Genomic DNA, 25,169 nt, shown 5'->3' on the forward strand with positions numbered 1-25,169 from the left:
CTCAAAACAGAGACTATCTCGACTGTCCATCGGGTAGAAGCTGACAGACCCAAACCATTTCTTTAAATAGCACTGAAAATGAAGAGAATAGTATTACTCTCTGTACTGAGCTGATATGATCCTCAAATATTAATATTTAAGATTTTTAGCTTATAAACAGCCATTCTACCTATTATTTTGCAGCACAACAGAAATAGGTACTGTATGTAAACCACTATAGTATTTTAAATCTTAGAGGTTTGTAATGAATTTTATTGGGTCAATTTAAATACTGATTCCCAATTAAATAATTCCAATTAATTCAGCTCTATTCCTTATTTCCAAAAACTTTTGCTTCAAAGGCTTTTAATTTACTGTGTATCAGAATTTAAGACTGGTGAAAATCAAGGAGAATAAGTTAATTTTTGTAAAAAAAAAGATACCTGTAACTAATATATTGTATGTCAGTTGTGACTGACAAATAAAATTAAAAAACAAAAACAAAAAAAAACCCCACAAAGATAGGAATGTGAAGTGGTGCAGCCATTATGGAAAAAAGTGTTGGCAGTTTCTTAAAAAAACTAAACATGCAATTACCATAAAATTCAGCGATTGCACTCCTGGGCATTTATCTCAGAGAAAAAGACTGAGATTCACACATAAATATGTACATGATGATTTATTCGTAATAGCCAAAAAGAGCCAACAACTGAAATATCCTTCAACAAGTGAATGGTTAAACAAATGGTGGTTCATCCATACCATGGACTACTACTCAGTAGTAAAAAGGAATGAACTATCGATAGTGCCAACAACCTGGATGGATCTGCTGAGAATACGCTGGGTGAAAAAACCCAAACCCAGAAGGTTACACACTGCTGTCATTCCATTTGTAAGAACGGTCTGAAATGACAAAGTTATAGAACAGATCAGAGGTTGCCAGGGGTTAAGGCAGCGCTGGGCGTAGGAGGGAAGTAGGTGTGGTTTCTGGGGCTGGAACAGCAGGGACTCCAGCAGAGAGGCCTGTATCCGGACTCATGGTAATGGCTTGATTATACTATAATTACCAGTTTTGCTAGATATTACCATAGGGGAAACCGATTAAAGAGTTTGGGGGATCGCTCTGTATTATTTCCTACAACTGCATTTGCCTCTATAATTGTCCCAAATCAAAAGTTTAATAATTTTTTAAAAAGACAGAAAATCTTCGTTAGCTGCCTCTCAAGGGGCCTGGCCTTATCCACAGGGGGTTTGGCTTCTGAGCTAACAGTGCTGGAAACTATGACCTTGGAATAGCTACTGAACTTTTCTGGTTCTCAATTTTGACATCTGAAAAAAGAGGCTGGATTTGCTGACCTCCATCTTTAAAATTACATGATTCCTAGAAAAACAATATGGAACTGGAAATGCAATAAACTGTTGCTGAGTAGAGAAAGAGAGGCAGTGTCTTCAATGATCTTTCTGTAATTGCCAAATTTTCTGTATTAATATATAAATCTTTCATAATTGGGAAAAATAAGATTTAGCATTCCAAAAGAATTTCTGTTTTAGTCATCCTTAAAATGCAAAGTGGTTTGGAATTCCTCAACCTCTGTGAGCTTGAAACCCTATGTTTTAAGCCTCATATAAGCCTGTGAATTCCTCAACCTCTGTGAGCTTGAAACCCTATGTTTTAAGCCTCATATAAGCCTGTGAATTTTGTAGGAGTTAAATTAATTAACGAACAAATTATTAACAAACACCTTTTGTGAATTTTATCTCATAAATCAAAGAGATTAAATAAAGGACTGTGCAGCTGTCTTGAAGTAGGCCTGAAAAGAAACCCAGATCACCCTTAAGAATGGAAGAGGTGAGGCTCCAAGTCAATTACATGTTTTCTATCTTTCCCTATGGAGAGTGGAGGTGCTTAGTCAACATCCAATACATACAACCAAAATAGCTTTGCTTTTCTGAAAGGAGGATGAGTTAGGCTTAAAGTAATAGAGTTTATGCACCAGACTCAGGGTACCTATGACAGGATTTCTATTCACTTTCAAAGAAAGTCCCAATTCTGTCTCTCCGCTTGCCCAACAGCTTTCTCTGCCTTTCTGGTTTGGGGTTCTAAAATGGTTACAGCTGCTGCCACCATCATAGTCACAGAGACAGTTTGCTTTGTCCACACTAACCAGGCACGGACAGCCCCCTTTCCTCTTAGCTTCATCTAAGGCACAGATGACACAAAGGAAAGCAACCTGACTCTGGCAAGCCTACACACTTAGCTGGATTTTAATTAAAATTAGAATTTTTTCCATTAATAAAAGAAAAAAAAACCTCACCAATTTTCTAGATTTGTATTTTATTTCTTTTACATTTTCAATAGAAGTTATTTTTTAAAGAGAATAAACTTTATTTAATGTTTAGTACTTTGGGGATTCTTTTTAATAGTTAATTAAACAATATAATGATGACTGAGCCTCCTATTGAGGCAAGGTTGGGAGTGGTGCAGGTAACATGGAAGATTAGCCTGAAGAATGTTAACTTTCTACCCAGAAAGGTGGTGTACAGAATCCTTTAGCAAGTTCTACAAATCTTTAGCACAGTGACATGTCCTCATTCATAGTAATTTCCTCAGTCCTGCATTCCTTCCTCTCGACTCCCCATCTCAGTTATGCAGCACCCCACAACTACCTGTTTCACAAAAGAAGGGGCTACATTAAGAGACTGACTTTTTGGTTTCCAGAGGCCGATATCACTCAGACTCCACCAAGGGCAGTCAATAACATAATGTACATTAAAGCTACAGTTTCTAATTTGATTTCTTATTCAGGTTAATGCCACAGTCTTATTTCCAAATATAAAACTAACCTCGCAAGGGAGCAAAAGAGTATTTTAAAAAGCTCCAATTAGTGGTATATCTATCTCAGAACTCTTTCTGACAGTAGGACACATTTGTAATGCAAGGTGACAAATAACCACATGTGGGTGGCCTAATTAATAATTTACCTCAAACTTAATGTTTATTAATTTCACTTCTTGAAATTATTTGCTTTTGACTTGAACAGTTTCTTGGAGCCTAAAGGCCAAATTGCTGTCCAAGAAACATGATACTGTGTTGAAACCCAACTGATGAAATGTTTTTGGTCCCTTCCATTGTTTGAAAATTAAAGCCTCGAATATAAAAATTTGACAAAAATTAATAAAGGTCAACAGGGTCATTAATTACTTAGGTGATTAATCTCTTTACAATCCTAAAGAGACAGAAAATGAGTATCTACCAATGATCTACACAGCCAACACTCACCGAGAGATCACTGCTATCGACTCGCTGGGGGAGACAGCACTGAATGAGGAGCACTCTGAGTCTCCTGCGGGGGAAGCAGAGAAGTTCTGAATGGGAGGGTCTGCTACACAAACTCACTAAGCTCAGGCAGCGCTTCATTGGACATCTGGGCTCAGCCTTCTCACGGAGCCACAAGCACCACCCTGCTGCCTTGCACTGCCTTCCTTGAGCAGCAGGGAAAAGGCAAGACCGGTAGGAAAGGAGGACTAGAGAACAAAGTCCCCGCAAAGCCACTAGCCACCACCCTTGGACCCCGAGGGGAAGGAGTAATGTAGATCATAAAGTGGGTCACAGACCTGGTACACAATTATTAGTCCCCCTCCCCCAGCGGGTGGTAACCACGTCACAGTTGGAGGTAAGAGGGTCCCCTACTCACTCTCCTCCTCTTCATTCTCATCATGGCTGCAGCAGTCTTCCAAACCATCTACCAGCTCTTCTTCTAAATCTTCAGCCTCAACCTGGTCTAGCTGGAGGTCAGTAGCTGAACTATAAGAAAGAATCATGACCCCAGCCCAGCCAATTCCATAACAGAGGTCACAGCCAAGATTCTCATTCTTTCATCATCTCCCGATGATTGTCTCTTCCCCAGCCACCAATCTGCTGTCTCTTGTCTGGGCCTCACAACTCATTTCTTTTGCCTGCAGAGCTCAAGTCTAGCCATAGTTCCTCAACCCTACATCCCCCGTTCTGTAGAGACGCACTATGTCTTCCATCTTCTTTGCAGTCCCTCAGAGCACATAAAGACAAAATTCTGCATTCAAAACACCATCCATGAACATCTGGTAATTGACTTCGAAGGTCTCTAGACGTCTCTCTGAACAAGGCCTTGGTGAACCAATGTTCCAGAGAAATAACAAGGAGCCAAGAGAAGGAGCCAAGTATATGTATGTCCTACCTCTGAAACAGCTGTCATACTAGGAGTGACTGAGAGCCTGATTTGGTTTGGAATTAAACAGAAAAGTCACAGGCCACAATAGTTGGTTTTTGAAATTCTTATTTCTCCCTGGTTATAACCCAAAGCAGAGGTCAGCAAACTCTTCCTCTAAAGCAGAGATTCCCCAAGCTCTGGCGCAGTCTGTGGCCCGTCCGGTACCAGTCCATGGCACATTAGGAACCAGGCCACACAGCAGGAGGTGAGCAGAGAGCTAGTGAGCGAAGCTTCATCTGTATTTGCAGCTGCTCCCCAGTGCTGGCATCATCGCCTCAGCTCCAGATCATCAGGCATTAGGTTCTCAGAGGAGCACAGGTCTGTGGTGCCAAAAAGATTGGGACCACCGCTCTAAAGGACTAGATAATAAATGTTTTCAGTTTTGTGGACCACTCGGTCACAATTACTCAACTCTACCACCGTCACAAGAAAGTAGCCATAGACAGTAGTAAACAAATGGGTGAGGCTGTGTTTCAATAAAACTTTTCACAAGTAGGTAGTGAATGGAATTTGAACTGCAAGCTGTAGTTTGCTGACCTTTGCCCTAATGTGAAAACCAAAATTCTAGGGCAGCTAAAAAAGAAAACCAACCTTCAGAGACACAGGGTCAGTGTCACCAAATTATGATGTACACATGCTACGGCTCTAAATGAACCAAAAGCTTTCTCCTACTTACCCAATATCCCTAGAAGATGAGTCCAGCTCCCTGGCTTCTTTAGGCCCCTCCTTCCCAAGCTGGCCCAGATGGATGGAAGAGAAGCGGGTGGCCATATCAGCTAAGCCGAAGGGCTGAGGGGGAGAAGGCAGAACTGCAGCTTTGTCTTCTCCAAGTGGAGGGGAGTCGACTGCCGATCCAGAGGCAGGGCTGCAGCTGAGCCCATTGGCGTGTGAGGCAAGGAGGTGAATGCTGATGCGTTTGGTACAGAAGACTGTGCTATCTAACTCCGGGGTGTCCGAAGCTTCAGGGAGGACCCGACTGTCTGCTCCAGCATCCTCCTGAGGGAACTGCTGGCCTACCACAGGTGGTTTCCACCGTTTGTTCCTGTTAAGGAGCTCCCACTGCAAGCTGGGGTTCACGAGACATGATTGATCAAACTGGCAGCCTTGCCTCGGCTTCTCAAAGCCTCTTGCAGTCAACTTCCTCACCGCCTCAGTGAACCGAACCTCCCTGGTCAGAGCCTGGGAAACAGAGTCACCATCCAGGCCACAGGGATGTGGCTTTGCCCTCATGGCTAAGTTACTCTGGTTGTACTGAGGAGAGGCAACGCTGGTGGTGGAGGTGTCTGAGGAGCTCGGGGTAGACAGGGTGCTATGGGCAAGGGTGTCAAATAGTTCGGTGCCATTGCTCTTGGGTACCTTGTGTTCAGCAGGGTGCAGTACACAGTCTCCAGTGCCCCCTGAATGACGCCAGGAGACAAGCTGAATCTTGGGCGAGGATACTGGCTTCAGGCCCTCTGTGGCTTGTGATAAAGGCACTTTAGTGCTATTTGGCCGCATGAAGGAGTTGTTATTCAGCATGGGCTTGTAGGAGGAGGTCGAGGAAGGGAGTGGAGAAGGGAACTTCCCTGAGACGGCAGAGGCCAGGCTCCTCCCTGAGGGGTTTTCCCCGGCTGCTCCCAGTGAGAGGTGTGGATCTGTGGATGAGGATGCCATGGGCTGGGCCATGGGGGAGACCGTGGAAGAAGTGGTTTTATTGGCAGTGAGTCTGACAGGGAGGCTCTTTTGAGGGAGAGAAAACGGTCTTTTCTCGGGCAGGCCTGAACGCAAGCAGAAAGACTCAAGCTGCTGGTATGTTTTGTGCCTGTAGTTGGAGCGCCGGTACAGCAGGGTACTGCTGAACAAGTCCGGGAGAGGATGAAGGTAACAGGAGTTGCTGTGGCCTGCAATGACGGCTGTGGTCCCAGAACTACATAAAGTGCTAGGGCAAAAGAAATATGCTGACTGGGGTGAGACACCCAAGAGGCCTGGGCCCAACCCTGCTGAAAGTGTCCCCACGTGTTTCCGCTCCAGCTTCCAGATTGGCTTCACCTGCTGATGAGCCTGAGCCCAGACTTTGCCCTCAGAAGGTTTATCAGGTGGCGGGGCAGGCACTGTGCCCAAGGGACCACTCTGCTTAAAGCTGTTTGCCTGGCGGAGGCCAATACTGTAGTGCTCTGTTCCTGCTGAGGCCATGAGGGGCCCACATCATGGCCACACAGCCTCATGGCCCGGCTTAGGTAAGATGCCACACACCTCCAGTAGCAGCAGCTGCATCCTTGAAATCTGTTGGCCTGAAGGGAAAAAAAACAATTGGGAATGTTACAGTCCCGGGGGAACAAATACAATGCTACAGTCGTCCTCAGGTGGGAGATACAGTTCCACTTTAGTATTTCTTGGGTGGCCGGTCTCGGCCATCATGTGGGGCCCTAGATTCCCGGAGAGTTTTCAGTGGTTTTCCTGCTGTTCTTATGCCATCAAAGCTGGCTGCACAGAGGATTGGGACTTTATGGCTCCACCACCGTGTGTTTGCTTGCCTGTTGCCACTCTCTAACTCAGAGAACTATTGCCTCTCTCTCCAAAAAAATCTCACCATCCATGACTTTATATGTGTGGCTTCCTCCCCTCACCTAACACTGGTGTAGCTAGGAAAAAGGAAAGTATGGGGGTGGGAGAGAAACCAGCCAATAACATCCTCCTCCCGAACCAATTCTGAAAGGTCAAAAGACCATTTGAGAAACATATTTTCATCTACTGCTCCCTGACCAACCCCCAGCTACCTATGGAATGGTCTTACATGTGACAAGTTCAGATACGAGCAGAGAATCCCTCTGCTGACCTCAAGTTCATCCTGGAGCTGGGGCACTAAGTGCATCTCTTCAGGAATCTTGCCAACTGTATAGACTTAAAATTCTCTCCATGTGTTATGGGAAATAGGAGAAACAAAATGGAAGTAGATACCAACATTATTTTTAGTGACATTATTTTAGAATGAGTTTATTTCTCGCAGCCACAGTAGGTCTGGAGAGGTGAAGGAGTAGAATATAGAGGCAAGAAGAAAAGGACAGAAGCTCTTTGCTCTTAATTCCAGGCTTCAGTCCGGGTCAATCCCAGGGATGGAAAGCCTATCTCATCCGTTTCTTCATTCAATGTTTCCTCTAACGTAAAATCTCTGAACTAGCCTGTAGTTTCGGGCCCTATACAGTCAGTTCAGCATGGGTCACTTACTTTCTAAATCAAATGCACAAAATATTTTCCAGTTTTCACAATTGCAGGGAACAATGCGACTGCTTTCATGACAGCATCTGGGGGAAAAAAACAAGACCCTCCTGTGAGAAGTCATTCATTTTGGATAATTCTGAATGCAATTCTGGCCTCTTCATCAAGTATATTCAGAATAGGCAGAGGGAAGGAAGTAGCAGATAATTCTTTTGTTTAAGTTACACTTAAAATATAAACTTCAATATGGGGAAAGGACCATGTATCCTGATAAGAGAATAATGGCCAAGGAAGATCCACAGTTCCTGTTTACAGCTACAGGAATTGTTGGTGTTGTCTACCAACGAAAAGCCTGTAGAGGCCACATGGCATCGCCCTCTTCCTGCAAAGGCTGACCTATGTGGATTCTTTCTCAAGCAGAGTACAAAACCCAGACTCATCACTGTTGATACTCAAAATGATACTGGGCTATAAGTGTTACAACTAGATTTTGATGCCAGTAACCTCAAATTAAGGGAACCAAAAAGAAAAAGAAAAAAAAAAGACAACCCTCCACCCAGTCCAAATTCTGGAAATACTGTGCAGGGGACAATTACATTCTGTGCGATAATGGTAGAGAAGCACACACAAAGGGAAGAGTGCAATCCTGCCAGTGACTTTATAAGATCCCGTATGAGAGTTTGTGCTGTGTACACTCGGCAGATTCCAAGAGCGTGCCACTGCAGTCTTATCAGCGCCACCGCCCATCACACTTTCTCTTGCAGCCACAGGTGCCCACTACACACGCTTCCTTCTGCACACCCTGCTCAATGTCTGCTTCTTAATTCTATCGTGTGAATCCCCGGTGCAGGAATATCAAACGTAAACAAGTAGCCTGGCATCCAGCTGACCTGACTTGCCATGCAAATGAGGAAGAGGGAGGCAAAGCTGTGGGTGGCCTGCTTCCAGGTAGAATATGAAACAGCCTGGCAGGGCTAGTGCCAAAGTAAAGTGGCCATTTCCTATTCTTTGTTTCCTCTCAGAATCCCCATGATGTGTAGGATGGCAACTTGGAAAAGGGCCACATGTCTTCCCAGAGAAGCACATCTAGACACAGGGCCAAGCAGGTAAGAAGATACTTCTATAACTCTCTTTCTGGGAAATAACTCCACGCCTAGTTAAGAGACATCTAGGGTTGGCTAAGATGGCTACGTCAGGTACTGCCAAGCAAGGACAAACCCATCATAGCAGATATTCTGTAGAGAGTAGCTTTGAAAACATGAAGTAAACAGTATCACTCATAACAATATCACATACAAATGTTCTGACCTGTTATCACTGTTTTTGGTTCAGAAATAAGTGTCTGGGATAGACAAGGAAACTAAAAGCAACTTTCTTCTTTTTTCTTGCAGCGATACCTGATGAAATCAAGACTCCATGTGATGAGAAACCAGAGACCGAGCTAGAACATCCAGGTGGCCTGAGTCCTAGGCCCCCTGGATGCTGCCCTCAACGGCATACCACTCAAACGCCAAGAAATGGCCCCATCAACTTACAAGAATTCAGAGTGACAAACTTTAAAAAGCTTTGGAAGGCCCGAAATATAATAAATAGAGGAAGTGAGAAAATAGTTGTAAAATCCAACACACTAATAATAGTGGTTTCTGCTGTAAGTCAAGTCCAGATAGACAAATGATGGCTGGCACCCAGACTCGACAGACAGCGTACACTCAGAAGGCAGTTTTTCTGCAAGGTCATAAAGCCTGTCCCCTGCAGTGTACTCGGGGCCCCTGACACAATGTCTGTGAGAGCCTTCTTCCAGCTTCCTTAAAATTTCTAAGTGCACTGTGAAGATACAAACTTGCTGTGTCTGTCTGTGTGTGTGCCTTTAGAATCCAAGACAGGTTGCCCATCTCCCAGGAAATGTTTCAGGATGAGACAATGAAAGAAAGAGAACAAGGAGAAAAAGTGTTTATACACGTAGAAGGCCTCACACAGGCCACTAATGGAAGGCTTGTTTCAAAAACACCCAATCTAAGCAAATCTAAACCTATATTAATTGGTGATTATGTAAATTAAAAGCATTCACAAGTTCCATTATTTTCATTCAGTTTACATACATTTTTTAGTCACACATAGCTACTAAAGATAAGCAAAGGCATTTCATACCTACTCTCTCTAAGTCCAAAGGATACATCATCAGTTGACTCTCCAATCGACAGCTTAAAAGGAACTTATTTTAGAAGCAAATAAACTGACTCATCTGGAAAATAATATTTTGAGTAATCTAACTTATTTTAAAGAACTACTAATTTTACACCTTTCTTGGTCTCACACATTACTACTCAGGAACAGGAAGGCTTAAGGGGCAAACAGGGAGTACAAAAGTTCAAGTTCAGAAGAAACAAGCCCGTTTCTGGCTAAGTTCCTCAAGCTCCAAACAGAAGAATGCCCAGCTGAAAAGAAAGGTTAGTTGAGGGCAGAGCAGCTGACGAAAGAGTTCTTGGGAAGAAAAGTTCTGAAAACAAAGATCTGGAAGAATACAAACTAAACTATTAGGGTGGTTATCTTGAGGATAAGAGTGGGATAAAGGATTGGGCAGTGGAGGGGAGTGGGCCACTTTTCCAGTTTACTTCACAGGCATCTGTAGCAAAACCAACCAACCAACCAGCCAACCAACCACGTATTACTTGTGACGTTTTCCAAGAGTCTCCAGGGCACGACCACTACTCCCAGCCGTGCTGCATCAGCAGCTACCACCCCTCAGTAACTCAAGTTAAGCAGAGCTCTGATGAATAGTGAATCCATTCAGTGCTGAAACAACACAGCTGGAATGTTTGGGAAAAGATTAGAGAGGAAGTATCATAACCCCTACTGGGTAGAAGTGAGATCGAATTAGAAAATTTACATAAAGCACCCATATATAGCCCACACTCAACATTCGAGGGATGATAGTTTTCACACTCATTATTATGGGTACCAAATGATCTGACCTCCTCTTCAGCCCTTTTCTCAAGCTGCAATGACGAGGGGGGGCGGGCGGGGGGACACACACACATGGGGCAGGCAATAATTATTTCATCACAGAATTTAAGCTAGTACAAGTAATGTTCTTTCATAAAAAGACATAACTATCTTGTCATTTGGGGCTTTTGTGATAGATATATCACTAGTAACTAGATTTTTCATTCAGCTGCAGGTATGACTTGGCACTAAAAAGCAACCGAAAAGTGCTTTGGGACAAACTAGAAGACCCTTGCTTCTGGGTCTTCGTATATTTTTATAACTAGATGTTGGGGATTTCTGAAAACACTAGGTGAACAGATAAAAGGTGAATGTTACTCACCTAGTTCCCAGATCATGGTTCCCACATTTCATTTGTCAATAAAAAGAACCAAGGAACTACAGTTCCTGAAAAACGGCTGAGGCAGGAAAAACATCACAAGAGCCTGGAATAGTTGTTAAAAGTAAGAAAATACTCAAAATTTGACAGGGACATATAATAAGATCACAGAAACAGCTAACATGCTTAATAGTGAAACACTAGATGATTTACTTCTACAATTAGGAACAAGGCAAGGATGCCTACTCTCCTCATTGCTATTCAACACTGTACTAAAAATTCTAACCAGTGCAATAAGGCAAGAAAAAGAAATTAAAGGCATGTAGATTGCAAAGGAAGAAGTAAAATTATATTTACTTGCAGGAGACATGATCCTGTACATAGAAAGTTCTAAGAAACCTACACGAAACCTACTAGAATTAAGCAAGTTGAATAAGATTGTAGGATACAAGATCAATAAACAAAAACATTTTCTTTCTATATATTAACAACAAAGCTGCCTAGGCAATTTAATGAGGAAAACAAGAGTCTGTAACAAATGATGTTGGAACAATTGGATTTCCCTGTACAAAAAAATGAACTTAGACCCTTAACTTATACCATAAATTAACTCAGAAAGGATTAGAGAGCTAAATGTAAGAACTAAAATTATAAAACTTCTGGCAGAAAACAAAGAAGAAAATTTTATTTCTTGGGCTAGGCAAAGATGTATGCGATATGATACCAAAAGCATGACTGATGAGAGGAAAAACTGATAACGGTCTATCTGTTAGTTGGGCTATATCACAATTAAAAACAGAAAAATACCACTGAGGAGATGAAAAAAAAAATCCACAAACTGGGAGACAATATTTGCAAATATGAAGGACTTATATCCAAAATATACAGAGGACTCTTACAATTTAATAAGAAGATGAAGATCAACCCACTTTTTAAAAGATACTAACACGATTTTAAAAATGAGCAAAACATCTGAATACTTCACTAAAGAAGATGTATAAAATCTAATAAACACATAAAAAGATGATCAATATCATTAGCCGTCAGGGAAATGAAAATTAAAACTACAGTGAGGTACTATATTATGTACTCACTGGAATGACTATAATCAAATAGATTGATGATACTAAGTGTTGACCAGAATAATATGGAAAAATTGGAACTTTCATACATTGCTGATGGGAAGGTAAAATGGTCCAGCCACTTTGAAAAACTGTTTGGAAGTTTCTTTAAAAGTCTAATACAAAGTAGACATTTTTCCAAAGAGGATATATAGATGGCCAATAGATATACAAAAAGATGCTCAATGTCACTAGTCACCAGAGAAATATAAATTAAAACCACAATGAGATATCACCTCACACTTGTCAGAATAGCTATCACTAATAAGTCAACAAACAAGTATCGGCGAGGATGTGGAGAAAAGGGAACCCTTGTGCAGGGCTGGTAGGATTGCAAATTGGTATAGCCACTACAAAAAATAGTTTGGAAGCGTCTCCAAAAATTAAAAATAGAACTACCTTATGACTCAGCAATTCTACTTCTGGGTACTTGTCTGAAGAAATCCAAAACACTAATTTGAAAAGATATATGCACCCCTATGTTCACTATAGCACTATTTACAATAGCCAAGATACGAAAGCAACCTAAGTGTCCATCAATAGACAACTGGACAAAGAAGATGAGGCGCGCACGCACGCGCGCGCACACACACACACACACAGGAATATTACTCAGCCATAAAAAAATGAAATGTTACCATTTACAACAAAACAGATGGACCTAGAGAGTATCATGCTAAGTGAAATAAGTCAGACAGCGAAAAACAAATACCATATAATCTCACTTATATGTGGTATCTAAAAAACAAAATAAACAAACAAAAGAGAAACAGACTCAAAGATACAGAGAACAAACTGATGGTTGCCAGAGGGGCAAGGGGTTGGGGGACTGGGTGAAAAAGGTGAAGAGATTAAGAAGTACAGGTTGGTTGTTATGAAAGTCAAGGGGGTATAAGGTACAGCATGGAGAATTTAGTGAGTAATACTGTAATAACTATGTATAGTGCCAGGTGGTTCCTAGACTAATCAGAGGCATCATTCCGTAAATTATAAAAATGTCTAACGACTATGCTGTATACTTGAAACTAATATAAAATAATATTAAATGTTAATTGTAATTGAAAAATAAAAATAAATAAAAATAAAAGTATGAGGTAAAGATTTTTTAAAAAAGTTTTATAATGACCCAGCAATTCCACTCTTTGGTTTCTACCCAAGAGAAATAAAAGCATATATCCACACAAAGACTTATACACAAATGTTCACAGCAGCATTTATAATAGGCAAAAACTAGAAACGATTCAAATGTTCATCAGCTGGTAAAGGAATAAACATAATATGATATAAACACATAATGGAACGATACTCAACAATAAAAAACAGTGAACTACTGATAATTGCAACAACCTGGATTAACTCAAAAAACATTATGCTAAGGAAAAGGAACCAGACCCAATAGAGTACATTGTATGATTCCATTTTTACAAAATTTCAAGGAAAAACAAAGTTAGAGAGATCGGAAGTAGATCAGTGGTTGCCTGAGGCTAAGGGTAGGAACAAGGAATGACTATAAATAGGGATGAGGAAACTTCTTGGGGTAATTAAAGTGTTCTAAAACCAGACTGTGGTGATGGTTGCACAACTGTTCAATTCATTAAAAGCCATCAAGCTCTACTTTTATACTGGGTAAATCAATTGTATAGTATATAAATTACACCTCAATTAAACTTTTAAAAGTGGAAGAGAAAAAAAGGACAGATCAATCAGTTTAAAGAGGCTCCTTCTCACCACATCCTGGACAATATGAGCAGCAAAACAAATGAGTTATCAGATTAAGTAAAAGAAGAATCCAGGAATCCACCGTCATATAAATGAATAAAAGAATCAATGAATGGGGAGAAGGAACTCTTCCTTACTGTAGAATTCTAACTAATAAAAATAGAAAATCACCATTGGCAACCACTACAGCGGATCCTAAAATTGGTGGGTGAAAGCTTGTTGGGAAATAGGATAATTATATTGTCTCTAAATATTTCTCTACCCGATATTTACTGATTACAAAGGGAAAATGCAAAACTTTACAATGGAGAAAACTGACAGACACCACCCTAATCAAGTTGTCACGGTTACCATCCTCAGAAATAGAATAAAATGACATCATGTGCCTCCTGATGTGATGCACTACTGAAGGGCACATCACAACTTCTGTGTTTTCCTGCCAAAAATGCATCGTCTTGAGGACATGAGAAGGTATCGTACAAGGCCAAATTGAAGGCCATTCTACAGAATAACTGGTCTGTACTCTTCAAATGTGTCAAGCTCATCAAAGACAAAGAAAGCCTGAGGAACTGTTCAGATTAAGGAGACCCAAGAGAAGACAATTGAAAATAACATGTGAGCCTGAAATAGACAAATGATACTGACAAGATAGACAACTGACAATATTTGAATAAAGAAGATTAGGTAAGAGCATTATAATATGCGGTATTATGTCAATGTTACTTTTCTGGTTTTGATTATACTATGTGAATGTAAAAGAATACCCCTGATTTAGGAAAACTTTTAGGAAATTTTTAGAAAATATTCGGATGTAAAGCGGCATCATGTCTGCAACTTGCTCTCAAACATTTCAAAAACCAGTTCATAGTTTACATATGAATGAATAAAGCAAGTGTGGTAAAATATTAGCATTTGATAAATCTGAGTAAAAGTAAATAGAAATTCTTCATACTATTTTTACAACCTTTTTGCAAGTCTAAAATCATTTCAAAATGAAAAAGTCATTACTATTTTAAGGAAAGCCTGGTTTTCCTCAGACCAGGAGGCAGGCAGCACATGTTCGACTTCAACTTTCTTGAAAATTAGACTGGCTGGAATGAATTTTACCAGTGAATGAGTCAAGCCAATAAAATAAAACTCACTCCTTGCTCCACTTCCTGAAGGAGGCTTGACTAAGGGATCTCTTGTCATTCTAAAGTACACAAACTGAGGTCACAAACCTTAGGAAGAATCCAAGTCTTTTCAATGTCGTCAGTGGTGGTGGCCTCCTTAAGATGAACCAGCCACTCAACCACCCAGCCCACTCTACTCTAAACTGCCAGAGAATTTGCAAATTTTGGCTTAAGGGGAGTTTAAGAAAGAAGGCCGCATACCAGAGCCTGGCAGATGAAGTTTAATAGCACTTTCTCTGGAGCCCATCAACACACAATGTTGGGCCAGGGCTCCAATATGTTGTTTAAACCTGATTCTATGTGAAAGCCTCATTGCTCAACAAAACACAAAGTCCTAGTCTTGCCTTCAACTGAGAGAAACAGGAACCTCGAGGCTGAGATCAGGACTTCAGGGATAGAGTCAAGGGAACAAGTGGACAATGTGGGAAGGTCAAAGTTCACTATGACCACTGTTATTCAAGGAAGGAACACATTATCTTTTAATTTCCTTGAAATGAGATAGGAATGTCAGATTCTAATGAAAAGTCATGCTAAGGGAAGTGGGAGGAGAACTAACAGGAATAATCGATGACATTCCTCAATTAAACTTTTGATGTCAATTAATCTTTTAGAGGTAGGAAGAGGAAATAAACTGCAATTGCACAAAGAAGACTTCATAAAATATGTATGTGTATATATGTAATATGTTATATATATTTCCAGGCAGAAGGAGCTAAGTCCCTGGGACAGGTGTTTATGCAACACAGAAACTCCTAACGTACCCTGTGGTAACGATTTACCCTGACCTCAGCAGATCTTCACTTCCACTCACTCAATCCGTCAGTAAGTCCTTCCAGCTTCAAACATATGTCCTTGAATCCATCATTATTACCTTGCTTCACGTTATCATCATCTCTCACCTGCTGGTTTCCCTGCTTCTACTCTTAACCCTTCTTATAATCTATTCTCTGGACAGTGGCCATGGTGCTCTTTTTAAAAAGTAGCTTAAAGGCCATCTGATGGCTCCAAGGCCTATGTGATCTGACTCCTGACTTTCTCTCAGACCTTATCAGAGCTACTCTTCTCCCTCACCAGGCCTGTTCTCCGGGTTCCCAGGGTCTTCGTTGTTCCCTCTAAACCACCCAGATGGCTAAATGGCCAGCTCGGATCACTCATTCAGCATTCAGCTAATATCACCACCTCGAAGAGCCTGTCTACCCTAATATTGTACCACCCCTAATCATTCTCTATCATATTACCTTGTTCTAGTCTCTGTTTCATTCTTCCGCAATCTAAAATTATCATATATTAGTATTTCCTTATACCTGCCTAAAGAAACCTTGGAAGGATAAACAGAAACTAATTTTTTTTATAAAAGGTTACCAATGGGGTGTGAGATTTATCTTGTGCATACTTTGTCCTATTGTATTTTTTAATCTTTTTTTTTTTTAGGTGGTCTCCCATCCAGATACTAACCAGGCCCGACCCTGCTTAGCTTCTGAGATCAGAGGAGATTGGGCACGTTCAGGGTGGCATGGCCGTAGACCTTGTCCTATCATTTTAATTTCTGAATTATATAAATGAATCACTTAGTCAGAAACCTTATTAGTTACACTTTAAAACAAAAACTTCAATTATTTAAACATTCCTTTGCTATTTGTCTATCTTCTCTTCCAGAATGAAAGCTCTATGAGAACTGGAAATGTAATCAGGGTTCCTTAAATACCTGCTGAATAAACAAATGTGTCTACAACAGGTGTGACCAGCGAAGCCACAAGATGGTCCCCTTCAGATTAAACAGGTGCTCCTCCTCTACGACCATCTCCTGTCGCTACTTCTTTCTCAGTGTATAACCTCTGCCACAGCCACACCCGACTCATTCAATAATGTACCTTTTCCTCCTCCTGAGCCCCCCCCAAATTCTCCACAGCATCTCTTTTATCCTCTCCACATCAAACCAATCTGCTCCCACATTTCAACTATTATCTGCAGGAGAACAGTCACTTTTCAGAGCTGACCCCTCTCAAGCTTCGTGTCCTCATCACCGACCGTCTGCTCCACCCAGTCCCCATGCGTGCCCAACCTCTTCAGTTCAGCGTGTCAAACTAGGCGCACTTCTGACTTCAATTTCTTTCGGTGGAAACGTCTTTCTCTCGGTCACCTCGCCTAAAAGGAAAACATGTCACTTCTGCCTTCTTTCTTTCCCTTATTCCCCAAAGCCAAACCAGTCACAAACTTATTATGAGATTCTTTCTTCACAGCATGCTTCCTCTTATTTCCACCACTACCGCCGACCTGGGCTATTGCAACGGCATCCAGACTGAAGTCTGTCCCCAGGGTCTGCCTCTTTTAATTCCATCCTATGCCTGCCTTAACACTAAACTCCGGGAATAAATCTTGCAAACCTGTCTGCAGGTCTCCACTCCACTAAGCCTCTTCCTTCTGAATCTTCATCATATTTTACTTACCTTTTTTTCCCAGGCCCAACTCAAGCCCTACTCATGAATATCTGTTGTGTGTTTATTCCTCTACTGTGACACTTTGCAAAGGCTATCTTTTACCTCAGTTCTCCTGTCACCTGGATATGCCTCATGAGCCTTATGTATCTGTAACAGACAATTGCAGAACTAACCTGGCAGAAGGGGGGAGATCACTGCCCTAGTTCGGCTTCCTCCCCAGCAAAGCTGCCCAGCAACTTCATGGGAGCACTAAGCTTTAAAAAACGATGAAGTTGGGAGTGATGGATATGCCCCATGTCAGTTATACCTCCACAAAGCTGTTGAAAATTAAAAAATAAAAAACAAATTTAAAAAACATTGACTAAATGGACAAGAAAGGAGGGTAAGGAACTGCACAGCATTTTAAAGATAAACAAAACGGCCTCAGATGTTCCTTTCTTTCAATTTGCATGGCAGGCTCAGCCCAAAAGCTAATTTCCTCTACCCCCCTCATCAAGTGCAGGACTGTCACAGTAGACTCCTGACAGATGACCCTGGCTTCAGCCTCTCCCCTTCGAAAGCATCCAGTCTCAGGAATCTTAACATTCTGCCTTGTCGTATTTATACAGCACTCAGAAACTGCCTATCTCATTCTGTTTCCACTCTTCGTATTTTTGCCTGAAGTTTCCTCCTTAAGTAAGAGTGAATGAGCAGCCTAGGCTTAAAAATCTATGGCTCTTGTCTCAAACCATCAAGTCTCCAGGGGCCAGGCCCAGGCCAACTTGGACAAGGCATTTTTTTCTAGAGAAAGCAATTATTCATTACCCACTGATTATATCACTCTCTTCTATTACAGGATGTGTGTGACTCTTGGGATCTGCAGTTTCTTCTTCCTCCTCCATCTCAGTGTTTCCCTCGGTCACCAGAGGGAACTCAGGACTTTAGAAATACTTCAGAGTCTACGATTCACAAGATCTCTGATGAGATTACTTTAATTGCTCAGTATTTGTGTTAGAAGATAAAAGTGTCTTACATGGAACCAAATAAATTGGGGAGGACTGTAAGAATCAGACGCATTTTCTCTCATGAGGTAAATCCTAAGCTATGTCTCCCTAAAGAAAGTTAAAAAAGTACTAAACTTAACGTTCTACTGGGAAAGGTAACTATTCCAGGCCTAATGAGAAGGAAGGGTCAGTAGTACAAGTTAAGATAGGTAGCTCTTGTCGAACACAGTTCACTCCTGTAAAAGGAGCTTGCAAACCTGAGGGAAAAATATAGGTCATACCTACTAGAGCTGAGGGAGGTTAATCTACAAATTACTGAGAAGTGAAAAATAACTGAAGGCTTAACATAATCAGGTGACCAGCTCTCCTGAAGCTCTGACCTTTATCGGCTTCAGAAAGGACCTTCTTTCTTCCTCCTGAGGTGAGTTCTAGACCAGTGGTCCTCAAAGTAAAGACCACAGAACCTGAGGGAACCCTGAGACCCTTTCAGGGGTTCCACTATGTGAAACTATTTTCATAACAAAACTAAGATGTGGTTTGCCTTTTTTTTTTTTTTTTTTACTGTGCTGCTTTTCCAATGATGGTGTAAAAGCAATGGTGGATTAAAATGCTGGTGCCTGAGCAGGTATCAGAAAATGGCGCCAAGTCAGATCCTTCACCACCACGTACTTCTTAGCCACACAGTGAAAGAACAAATGCCAGCTTAAGAATGTCCTTGATGACGCAGTAAAAATTACATTAAGTCTGAATCCTCAAGTGCATCTTTTTAATATTCTGTCATAAGACAAGAAATATATATAAAACACTTATGTGGCATACAGATGATGGATGTCTCTAAGCAAAGCACTGTATGATTACTTGAATTGCAAAGTTTTTCTGTGAAAAACCATGTTTACTTAAAAGAATGACAAACAAGTGATGGGTTAGTGAGACTTTGGTATTTGGCTGACATTTTCGGGGGGGGGGGGTGGGAAATACAAAGCCTGTCACTTCAAAGAAAACAACTGACAGTGTTTGCTGCCAAAGATGAAATTTGAGCTTCCTAGAGAAAATTAGAATTTTGGCAAGTCCTTATGTGCCACCTTAAGCTTGACAGTTTCCCAATACTTAACCATTTTTCTATTGACAGTGTGGTGATAATATATGATTTTTTGATACTGTATAATAAAAGGTGGCAACATTCAGAAGATCTGTACAACTCAGTGAACCAGTATTTTCCAAATAACTATCACACAATGTTACAAAATCACACATGGGCAAAAGGTCCTGTCAAAGTGAGAAATAGACGGACAGACTGTAATATAATAAAGTATGAAAAGTCCACTGATATCATTTCAGATTCTACACTGCAACTAACCTTCACAAAATCACCCTTTGTTAACTTCTGTGTAGTACCAAAGAATATCCACAATCACCTAAAAAGGGTGTAGAAATACTCCTCCCTTTTCTAACTAAATATCTGTGTGAGGATGGGTTTTCTTCATAATTCAACCAAACAACATATCACAACCAACTGAACACAGAAAGAGATATCAAAATCCAGCTGTCAAGCCAGACATTAAAGAGATTTGCAAAAACAATGCCAACGCTTCTCACTAATCTTTCTGAAACAAAAGCACTTTCATTTAAAAAATGCTACTTATGTTAACTTGTACTGGATTTATTATTATCCTTAAACTAATATTTCAATTTCTAATTGATAAATATCTATATCTATCTTCCCATCTACCTATATCTATATCCCCACGCTAAAAAATATATTGGAGATTCCAAGAAGTGCATAAAAGAGTCCTGAGACCGAAAAGTCTGAGCACTTCTGATCTGGAATACCCCTGCCTGTCCGTGATATCATGAGGGCTCCTAAGAACAAGGTCTTTGTATTTCAGGGCCTAAGAGAAATTAGTACTCTCAGTATTTGCTCCAAAATGCCAGGTCTAGCCTCCTAGTTCTTCCAGAAGAGGGTGAGAAGTTCAGGGCATTAGAGGAAAATTTTCTCTAACATTTCACTGACGGATCAAAGTATCTGATACTATGCTAAAATCCAGGAAGCCTATGATCAGACAATTCTAAGGTCATAAAGAAATCTAGTGGGAAAGCTAAACTCAACTCCAGATCATGAGTATCAGATACATCCTGAAGTTAACATTTCATCTAGATACAGTTTTCAGCAAGTGACTTTTCATTTACGCATTCGTTTTTGTATTTGGTTATAAATTCTCCGCCTTCTTCTTCCATTCCCTTTCCTCTGCCAACTCTTTCAGTTAGTGTTCCTCTGAGCTCAGTCTTCTCACTTTGCCTGGCACATAGTAAGCACTCATTAAACAGCAGCTGCAATTATTATCACGAACTCTCCCACAGCAACCTGTTCCATCCCATGACTTCAATCAACTCCTACATTCTTAACTTTATATCATCATGACAGAGGTCCAAAACCTCTGTCATGAGCTCCAAACCTACAGAATGACCTACTGGGACTTTCTACCTGGATGCGCTACAGGGACTTCAACTCAGCATGTCCAATGTTTAACTCCTTTATCTTTCTCCTCAAAGCTGCCCCTCCTGCTAATAGTTCCTCCTACATCAACACTCACCAATAGTTCCTCCTGCATCAATAGTCACAAAGTCTGAAACTTACGATCATTCCAGGCTGTTTCTTGTTCCACTCTCCCTGCACCTACTCTGCCGCTAGGTTATGTCCACCCACTCTACCATCTTTAACATCTCTGAAAACCCTCTCCATCATCACTACAACCACCACAAATCCTTCATCATCTCTAGTTTCTAGTTATTTTATTGGCTCCCTCCCTCTAAGCTAAAATCTTTCCTATTCAACTCACACACTGACACTATAATAATCTCAAACGCAAATCTGACGCTATTTTCCTAATTATCTTTCTGTGGTTTTCCTGCAGCATACTCTTCAAATGGTTTTACGCATGTATCTCCGAAATAATTTTTAAAAACATGTATTCCTTGTACATCTTAAAGTTGAATTCTGAAATTTTTCATCACAAGTTTAAATAAGTTTATTATTTTGTGAAAAGCTCTTTCCATGCCCAGCACAGCCATGGCTCATGGTCCCAAGAAGCACCTGAAGCAGGTAGCAGCTCCCAGGCACTGGATGCTGGATAAACTGACAGGGGTGTTTGCTCTTTGTCCACCTACCAGTCCCCATAAGCTGAGAGAGTGTCTCCCTCTCATCATTTTCCTAAGGAACAACTGAAGCATGCCCTGACAGGAGATGAAGTAAAGGAGATCTGCATGCAGAGGTTTATCAAGATCGGTGGCCAGGTCCGGACTGACGTGACCTACCCTGCTGGCTTTATGGATGTCATCAGCATTGATAAGACCGGAGAGAATTACTGTCTTCTCTATGACACCAAAGGTCACTTCGCTGTTCACTGGATTACAACTGAGGAGGCCAAAGACAAGTTGTGCAAAGTGAGAAAAATCTTTGTGGGCACAAAAGGAATCTCTTATTTGGCGACTCACTATGCTCACACCATCCGACCCCCTCATCAAAGTGAATGACAACATTCAGATCGATTTGGAGACTGGCAAAATTACTGACTTCATCAAGTTTGACACTGATAACCTGTGTATGGTGACAGGAGGTGCTAACTTGGGAAGAATAGGTGTGATCACCACCAGAGAGAGACACCCTGGCTATTGTGATGTGGTTCATGTGAAAGACGCCAATTGCAACAGCTTTGCCACCTGGCTCTCCAACATTTTTGTTATTAGCAAAGACAACAATCAGTGGATTTCTCTTCCCCCCGGCAAAGGTATCCGCCTCACCATTTCCGAAGAAAGAGACGAGAATGGCAGCCAAACAGAGCAACAGGTGAAGTGATCTCTATTTAGGTGACATGATTGGAAAAGTCTTTGAGCCTAATTAAAACTAAATATAACATGATTAATGGCCAAAAAAAAAAAACAAAGAGGCAAAAAAATACTAAATATTTTATTTAAAAAGAACTAAGTTATGGATTAGATGTAATTGGAATAAACATTTTATAATAAGTTTTAAATATTTTATTAAATTGCACATACCTAAACTAAAAAAATTCTTTAAAAAATTTTATGCAAGTTTTACCCAATATAGCTTGAAAAAAAAAAACCTGTGGTCCCAAAGAACATTCCAGTCACATTTAACTGTTGTGTTCCCAACAAGGAACAAATTCGTCCTAAAAACAATTATTAGACAAGGAAAAATAGGAAGCCTTCTGGGTTTTCAAGGTAACTTAATCACCAAAGGAGGCCTCCCTGAAATCAGTATTTCCAAAATACTCCATTTTACAACAGAGGTTTTTGCACTTGGGACAAATACTACAGTAAAATTTGGGAAGTCTGAGGGATATGACATTCTCACTACCATCCCTTTTTTTGGTAAGGTCAGTTTTAGAAGAATTCATTAGGAAGCTAAAGTTTTAGAAATTGATTCTTCTAAAGCTTTGTGTGCAGGTACTGTGTATCCCTTGGAAGTCTTGGGCACTGATTATTCCAGCTTGGAAACCACAGTTCTGGAGGATACAGCTCTAACTCGTAGCAAAATATCCAATGCCCTTTGTGATCTAATCCCTATTAATTTCCCTCTTCCTATTTGTCAATGGATAGCTCCCATCAAACCCAGCTCAGATCTGTCAAACTGTTTCCAGTTCTCTTTTCAGGCCTTGTTGGTATCTTCTCTAAAGCTACTTTGTATCTGGAATGTTCTCATCTCTTTGTTCCCAGAAAACATTTGATAGTTTTTCAAGGTTCCATTCAGTCCAATGGATTAGTAGCTGGTAACTGAGCACCAAAGGGGTGGTTCTTATGCAAACTGTCTCAGAAGTTATTGTAAGAAGTGAAAGATGGGGATGAAACACTGTCTCAAAGGGTCCCCCAGCTGCTTGTTGATTGGCTAAATCAACAGGTGCTGAAGTTAAGCAAGATCTCATTCGGAATATTTTAGAGCAGAGATAGCTCCATAAAGAGGGATTAAAACATTTCCTAGATCCAGAATAGGACTGTGAAGACCAAGGACTAGGGATAATAGTTTTTCAAGTGACTATGGGATAAAGAAATTTCCAATTTTCTATCAGAGCACACACCACATAGTATGACAAATGCTTGTTTACTTGATTAAAATCTCCCCTAGACTACAAGCTCCATGAACACTCTGTCTTGATCACCACTGTATCCCCCCAGCGCCTTCCACAGTGCCCTGGCTCATTAAATATTTGTTGATGTTCCTGAAAAATTGTTAGATGATTAAATGAAGGAACGGATGGATGAATGGTTAAATTCCACAGGTTCTCAGATACTGTTTGAACCTCTACAGTTTAGTATTTTTCTATAGATACTGAAGGTGGGTAAGTAAAAAAAGGTATCCATGTTAAATTCACCCATGAAGCCTGAGAGGAGTTTAGGCTCTCACCCAAGGTAGAATTTAAACCCCAGAGAGGCGGGAAAGAGGTACTGAGGCCCAGTGCGAGGGGATGCAGCAGGGTTCGGGCACCCAGAGGCGGAGCCGACTAAGTTCACGAGCATAGCGGAGGAAAAAAGGGTTCGGGAAGAAGGGGCAGCGGAGAGCGCGAAGTCCCGGCGGGGTGGAAAGCCGAGGCCCCCCGGCCTTCCAAAAAAATCGAAAAGTTGGGGCCAGGAAGCTGGGCTGGGGCGGAAGCGGCTGGAGAGCTAGAGACCCGCGTGGATGGAGCGGGACGGACGGAGGACGGAGGGGTGGGACAGTAGGGCTAGTGGAGAGTCTTTTCCCCGGCTCTGCGGTCACACTCACCTAGCGAACCCAGCTTCGCCCCGGCACGGCGCCGGCTCCGCGTTGCTTCCTCCCTTTGGCCTGCTGGGCGAGTGGGCGGCCTCAGGCGCCCCTAGCAACCGCGCACCGCCACGCGACCCGCGCTCTCAGCCGCCAGCGCCGACACTGCCCGCCACGCACTGCGCGCGCCCCCAGTGGACGGACTGAGGGCCTGGAAGGAGCTATCGCGACGATGGGGACGCAGGCGCGCAGAGTCTCGGAGGGTTGTGGGCCTGGGAGGATAGGCAGTCACCGGCCTTGCGCACGCGCGGTCGCTTCAGTGAGGGTGGAACCCGGAGAGCGGAATTCTGGGAGATGTAGTGCGAGATTAAAACCCAGAGAGGCTCCGTTTTGGTACTCCAGGACTCTGCCCTGATTCCACCAAACCTGTAGGGACTGTTTCTTTGGCCGTGCCTTAATTCATTCTTCTAAAATCAAAGATATCGAGCTTTATTAAGGAATTTTCTTAGTGTTCTTTCAAGTAAAAGCTTTTGTGTTTGACCCCAGGAGAGATCGCCAAATCCACTATGCTTCCCTTCGACCTCTTGCCCTTACTTGCATCCACTCAGCAGAGTACAACTACAACCACCTGCTTTATGGGCTTCAGGTGTGAACTTTAGGAAACACTGATTCAATTCGTTATTTCCGCAGGCAAGACAGATCGTACCGCCTCAGTTTCAAATGTCCCTAGACCTAATGGATTTGAAAATCTAAACAGAGCTAGAGAGTAAAAAGATCTTTTCTAGTCTACTATAAAAATAAAAGGGACAATACAAGATGAAACTGCCCTAATGAAAACAATCTGGACCAGAGCAAGGATGCTTAATAAATAACTGATTTAGGCAACAGTCATTGATGGATCCTAAAACCATGAGAGGATTAATGGGGGAATTTTACAGTGGAAGGCTGTCTGCCAGCACCTGTATATTTTGAGTAACCTTAGATCATTAAACGTGGGACAGCTATAAATTATGTCTTCTGATGTGATGCAACTTGAACTACAGTGTAATATTTAGGTAGTATTGTATTTTTGTCAAAAACTTAAAAGTTGAATCCGAATCTAATCAAGATTTTGGCTCCAACTTCTAGTTGTAGTAAATAAAGGGAAACAAACAAAACCAGAAAAAAACAGACAAATCCACAATGTGAGCCAATGTACACAGGAATGACCTTGTTTCTTCAACAATTTCAGAGTATAA

The 25,169-nt window shown here is 41.5% G+C and overlaps 1 protein-coding gene and 1 pseudogene across 5 annotated transcripts in view; one reads left to right on the plus strand and one right to left on the minus strand.

The window, feature by feature from the left end:
• TTLL4 (tubulin tyrosine ligase like 4) overlaps window positions 1-24,194 on the minus strand; it is a 36,512-nt gene extending 12,318 nt beyond the window's left edge. Inside the window, exons 1-6 of one of the 5 annotated variants that reach the window (XM_016156808.2) lie at window positions 23,953-24,194; window positions 10,747-10,849; window positions 7,431-7,507; window positions 4,903-6,496; window positions 3,675-3,784; window positions 3,260-3,323 (exon numbers count right to left, since the gene is read on the minus strand). In XM_016156808.2, the coding sequence (XP_016012294.1) occupies window positions 3,260-3,323; window positions 3,675-3,784; window positions 4,903-6,398 (1,670 nt within the window). In that variant the 5' untranslated portion in view covers window positions 6,399-6,496; window positions 7,431-7,507; window positions 10,747-10,849; window positions 23,953-24,194. Of the gene's footprint in view, window positions 1-3,259; window positions 3,324-3,674; window positions 3,785-4,902; window positions 6,497-7,430; window positions 7,508-10,746; window positions 10,850-21,488; window positions 22,085-23,952 lie in introns of those variants that run through there. The other 4 variants (XM_016156806.2, XM_016156811.2, XM_036236732.1 and 1 more) reach the window with 4 other exon arrangements.
• Window positions 21,244-22,029, plus strand: LOC107516749 (annotated as a pseudogene).
• Window positions 24,195-25,169: the final 975 nt, after the last annotated feature.

Source organism: Rousettus aegyptiacus, unplaced genomic scaffold (assembly GCF_014176215.1).
Source record: "Rousettus aegyptiacus isolate mRouAeg1 unplaced genomic scaffold, mRouAeg1.p scaffold_m13_p_2, whole genome shotgun sequence".
Lineage (NCBI taxonomy): Eukaryota > Metazoa > Chordata > Mammalia > Chiroptera > Pteropodidae > Rousettus > Rousettus aegyptiacus.